General features: G+C 33.8%; 1 protein-coding gene across 1 annotated transcript; it reads left to right on the top strand.

Annotated features, from left to right (window-relative positions):
- The first annotated feature begins 2,747 nt into the window (after nucleotides 1–2,747).
- Nucleotides 2,748–4,648, top strand: LOC108996388 (molybdate transporter 2). The gene has a single exon (XM_018972262.2). It carries the CDS (start codon nucleotides 2,810–2,812, stop codon nucleotides 4,178–4,180), a length of 1,371 nt encoding a protein of 456 aa, XP_018827807.2. The 5' UTR covers nucleotides 2,748–2,809; the 3' UTR covers nucleotides 4,181–4,648.
- The last annotated feature ends 1,476 nt before the right edge of the window (nucleotides 4,649–6,124 follow it).

The raw sequence follows: 6,124 nt of genomic DNA, 5'->3' as shown, positions 1-6,124 counted from the left end.
AATTTTAATGTGAGAAAAAACGGAAGTTTAATCATATAAAATATTGAAATTGCACATTCTACGATTGTAAATATAATTTCTAATACTTTCTATATTGTTACACCTAAATCGTGACCATCTCACTCAATCTTTATCTGAATTTTTTTGGCTGATATCCATTGAGGGGAATTTAGCCAGCCATGGTCTCAAAACGAATTCTTAAAAAGTCAGATTTATCAAAATCGAGATTATATAACTTTATGCATACAAATAGATGTGTCAATCTTTCAGTCCGACTAGCATTTCCATTTATAACGCGTGCGTGTGGGATTCTATCTTGTGTGGTGGTGATGCGTTTGGATTGGCTTCTTTCCCATTATGCAGCCATGCCACTTATTTATAATTTTTCTACCATTTTTAAATAAAATAATATTTTTTTAAACATATCAAATCAAAATCAAAATCAAAACTAAAATAAATATTTAAAAAATATTATTTTATTAAAAAGTTGTAGACAAATTGTACCGGAGTAGTAAGGATATTATTTCTCAATGCATATTATAATTGCTCCTTGTAACTCTACCCGATGGAATCGATGCAATAAGAATGTCGATTCAACAATGTTAACATTTATTTTTAATTACACCGTGACATATTTTAATTGTTAAATGGTTTTATATGTTACATTAATCAGACTAACCAAAGAAGATAAAATATCAGATAGATAATGGCATTTATTTATTTGATTTATTAATTAAAAGAAACCCCACCATATCATTAATTAGGTGGAAGACCGTAGACTTTTGACACAACAGTCTCTTGTTTATTTCTAAATCCAATTGTTTTGAAAAATTTTATTTATCATCTTCACATATTATACGTTATATTTTTTTTTATAAAATATGTGATATATAGATTATGAATAAAAAATTTAATTAGTTTAAAAAAATAAAAAAATATAATATATATAGATAATAAGTAACAAAACTCGTTTATTTAAAAGACTTAATAAGCAACTCTTAACACTGAAGAACCAAATATAGGTAGGTGTATAAAAATAAAAAAAAATTTGGTTGAATCGTCCTCACTGAAGAACCAAATATAGGTAGGTAATTAAAAAAATTCGACCTAGTCTGATACCGGTTCGATATCAATGTGACAATGTTCATATTTTAAGATTCAGTTTGAATCGAATTGGATCAATATATATTTTTAATATTTTATATTATATATAAAATATTTTTTATATTTTTTAGATTATATTATATGATAAATTTTTAATTAATATAATATGTAATTTTGATTTTATTATTCATGTGTGTTAATCTTATAACATAAAATGAATCTTATAAAATCTTTTCATGTGTGTTAATCTTATAACATAAAATGAATCTTATAAAATCTTAATATAATATAAAATTAATATAACATGAAATCTTAATTTTAAACATAAATATTAATATTAAGTTATTAAGATAAAATTACTTTTTATATATAAAAGGACAAATATATATTTTTGCATAATAAATTATACTATAAATTATGTTTCACCTGATTCTACTAATGATGAAGCAGTGAAGTCTGATTTGTTTGGAAATAGATCTTATTCAAGAATTCTTATTTCATCTCATCTCATTCTCAAATATAATTCAAATATAAATATTTTTAAATTAATTATTACAATTTTTTCAAACTAATAATTACAATTTTTCTAAAATTTCAAACAAAATAATTTGTAGATAGTAGTAAGATAGTCTGTGAATAGTAGTGAGATAATTTGAATTGAGTATTTTTTTAGTTTTGAAAAATGAGAAAAAAAAAGTTGAAAAAAAATATTATAAAGTTTAAATATTATTATCATATTGTTTTATAATATTATTTGATTTGAAAAAAGTTAGAATTTTTTTTTTTTTTAAGTTTGAAAAAGTTGTAATGATTAGTTTTAAAAAGTTGTAATGATTATTTAAAAAATATTTAAATTTAAATTATATTTAAAAATAAAATGAAATGATATAAGAATTTTAGAATGAGATCTATTGTCAAACATGCCTAAAGAATAAGAAGAGAAGTTTCTTTGTGAAAAACAAGTATCAGAAGAACCGGATCTCAAATCTAATTTATGTAGCATGTGTAAGCAGCAAATTAAAAAAAATAAACCGGTCCGAACCGAACTGAAAAAAAAAGTTAAAAATTTTAAAATTAAATTTAAATTCTTAAATTTCAAAAATCAATTTATATGTCAAAATTTATCCAAAACTGGACTATAAGACACCAATTACACCCCATATATCACTGTCGTACCGGAGAGGATACCCTCTCGTTGAAGGGGATGGGAAGACCATTATATGCTTCCACCGAGCCAGTATATTCATTATTAATTATCCGAATCTTAAGATATTCTCCAACTTTTTTTTTTTTTCCCTTTATCTAACCATAAAGGATAAGAGCAAGATATGTATATAATTACTACATGAAGAAAAATAATTTTATAAATTAATATAATTTTATATAATTTATTAGATTTATTTTATAATAAAATAGATTTATAATTGATAAATTATATCAAATTATATTAATTTATAAAATTATTTTTAATTAATTATTTTATAATTAAAATATTTCCCTTAAAATAACGGTAAATATAATTATAAAATACGTAAATAATTATAATATTTTAAAAAAAGTGTGGAATTTATATGTGAACTTATTTTTTCAAAAAAATTAGGACACTTGCATTCTGTTGCAAATATCATTTCTATGTTATTATTTATTTGCTTATCCGCAAAATCCAATAATTGCAACATCCAGGTCCTTTCCGTTCACTGCCTCAATGGACAAAAGCACCACCACCACTCCTCTCCTTTCAACCCCATGGCACCGCCGCTTCCGCCTGAAGACCACTCTCTCCTCCGAGCTCTCCGGCGCCGTGGGAGATCTGGGAACTTACATCCCCATCGTCCTCACCCTCACCCTCGTCTCTCACCTTGATCTCGGCACCACTCTTGTCTTCACCGCCCTCTACAACGTCGCCACAGGCCTCCTATTCGACATCCCCATGCCCGTCCAGCCCATGAAGTCCATCGCTGCCGTTGCCGTCTCCGAGTCCCCCCACCTCTCCGTCCCCCAGCTCGCTGCCGCCGGCCTCTCCACAGCTGCCGTTCTTCTCATCCTCGGCTCCACTGGCCTCATGTCCCTCCTCTACCGCTTCCTTCCCCTCCCCGTCGTACGCGGCGTCCAGCTCTCTCAGGGCCTCTCTTTCGCCTTCTCCGCCATCAAATACATCCGCTATGACCAAGACTTAGCCACTTCCAAATCAGGAGCTCCTCGTTCCTGGCTCGGCCTCGATGGTGTCCTTGTTGCTCTCTTTGCTCTCCTATTTCTTGTGCTTACCACTGGCGCTGGTGACAATCCTACGTATACTGTAAATGAAGAAACTGAAAACGAAAGCTTTCGACGTCGTCGAGTGTCTGAAAGGTTATGGCTTCTCTCTTCTATTCCTTCTGCCCTCATTGTGTTCTTGATCGGTATGCTTCTTTGTTTTCTTCGCAACCCTTCGGCCTTCAAGGGTCTTGAATTTGGTCCGTCGAAGATAAGTTTGGTAAGGATTACGTGGAAGGACTGGAAAATCGGGTTTTTTCGCGCAGCGATACCACAGATTCCGTTATCTATATTGAATTCAGTGATCGCGGTGTGTAAGTTGTCCGGGGACTTGTTCCCTGACCGTGAGGCCTCGGTGATGAAGGTTTCGGTTAGTGTTGGGATTATGAACTTTGTAGGGTGCTGGTTTGGGGCAATGCCGGTGTGCCATGGTGCTGGTGGGCTTGCAGGGCAGTACAGGTTCGGGGGTAGGAGTGGCCTGTCTGTGGTGTTCTTGGGGATAGGGAAGCTGATTCTTGGATTGGTGTTTGGGAATTCGTTTGGGAGGATTTTGGGTCATTTTCCGATTGGGATTCTTGGGGTGCTATTGCTTTTTGCTGGGATTGAGTTGGCTATGGCTTGTAGGGATATGAACACAAAGGAAGAGTCTTTTGTGATGTTGGTCTGTGCTGCGGTTTCTTTGACCGGCTCCAGTGCTGCTCTGGGGTTTGGGTGTGGGATTTTGCTCTTCCTGGTATTAAAACTGAGGCAAATGGAGTGTTCTGGTAATTCTGGTTTTCCCAAATCTTCAGATGATGATGAGACTACGGGCATAATTCCTTAGGAACTTGTGTTTGTTTAGGCTGCGCAATCTTACGATTTCTCCTCGAAGGGACGACATTGATAGAGCCAGGTCGATTCCCACATAATGTAACTTAGTTTGTGGGACATTCTCATTTTCTGAAACTTTCCCATTTTGGTTTCCCAGGCGTTTTATGATTGGCATTTTTCACCTGAAATAGCTTGTAAGTAGGCATGCTATTAAATCCAAGTCATGGTTTATGTTATGGGGTATTTCCTTGGACAGTGGTTTGGTGCAAACCAGTGGAGAAGTATCACTGGAGCCGAACACTGGCCAGTACCTTCATGTGGTGTATTCTGCAGCTAGAAATGTTGAATCAGTCTCCGGTTAGTTTGCTTGGATTGAATTGGCTTTTGCTGCAGAGACACCAGATGTGCCAAGAAAAAGACAGAGACACTAGGAGTCGAGTTTTCTACATAATAATGATAATAATTATAGGATTGCTACCTATTACTACCTATCTGCAAGATTTGATTTTTTTATTTTTTATTTTTTATTTTACTACCCTATCACTACCCTTTCTACATGTGATGAAACTGGATCCATTGCTTAGATCAGTGTTTGGTTAGGTTAAAGTGTCACATGTCAGGGAACCAATTTAACTCGCCATAAATTGCAGTTGGTAAGAGAATCTGGAGCCCGTCAAAAACAACAAAAATTGCAGCACCAAGATTGCAAGACATAAAGGCCTAGTTTGTGTGTTGTACCCTTCACAAAAGATATGGCTCACTCTTCAGAAAGCACTGGAATTTAAGCCAGAAATATAAACTTAAAAGGCCTAGTTTGTTTTTATAAAATTTTTTAACTCTTTTTATCTCATCTTATCTAATTATTATAATTTTTTAAAATCTCTACATAAAAATAAAATAAACAATTTAATTTTTTCAAATCTTAAAATAAAAATAATATTAAAAAAATATAATCTAATAATATTTTATTCAATTTTTAATTTTAATCTCAACTCAACTCATTTCATCTCATTTCATCTATGAAAACAAAAGAGGCATAAAAGGATGATGCTATATCCATGGAGGATCGGTACCAAGAAGGGTACGATCAGTGTTATGTTTTTTTTTTAAAAAGCATTTTTGTGTATATTTTTTTAAGGATAATGCTACAGGTCCCGCTTGATGATCCCTTTTTACTTTCTCGCTTGACGTGGATACCCTATCTGGCATGCTAACTTGATTTCTTTCTTTTTTTTTTTAACTTTTTGAAAGCCTAAAAAAAGCCCTCCATGTTTTACTGTTTTACCCATTCCCTCCCTCGACTTCGCAGGCAAACATCTCACCTCTAGTTCACATTGCCCCGCACTACCCATCCCGTGCATGTCTCCATCTCCCCTGCCTCGACAACGTCCCCTTCAATTCGCATTATCCCTGCCTCGCACTACCCCTCCCTCGTAGGTCCCCATCTTCGACAATGTCCATCTCCGACCTGCTCGACCTCATCTCCGAAGTTGTCTCCCACACCCTCCATCTCCGACCGGCCTCATTCATTGAGTTCTTATACCTTATCTCCCTCGCATCGGCCCTCATTCAGGTAAATCAAAATTTTCTTTTACTTCAGTAAACCCCTACATCGTGTTATAATGCTACGCATTTCTTTGTGATTTTTTTAACAAGATGTTGTTAACACAATTTACCTGTTTATTTGAAAAGAGTTTGTTATGATCATTGCTATGAGTCACTGTATTGTACTAAGGTAGGTAATGGAAATGGAATGATGGATACAACTATGAAAACAAGGAATGCAACTGAAATGTTTGTGAAAATGCTTAGGAGAACCACAAGCATTTGTTGCTAAACTAGCCTACAATTTCAAAGACTACAGGGTAATGTTATAGTGTCCACAACGAAACTGGCTTTTCTTCATTTATAATTTTCTAAATTCTTGTTCTCTTTCCCATCAACTAGGTGCTCTTCT

The sequence above is a fragment of the Juglans regia genome, chromosome 7 (assembly GCF_001411555.2).
Source record: "Juglans regia cultivar Chandler chromosome 7, Walnut 2.0, whole genome shotgun sequence".
Classification (NCBI taxonomy): Eukaryota; Viridiplantae; Streptophyta; class Magnoliopsida; order Fagales; family Juglandaceae; genus Juglans; species Juglans regia.
Note: the sequence above shows the minus strand (reverse complement) of the source record. Positions and strands in the feature narration are given on the sequence as shown.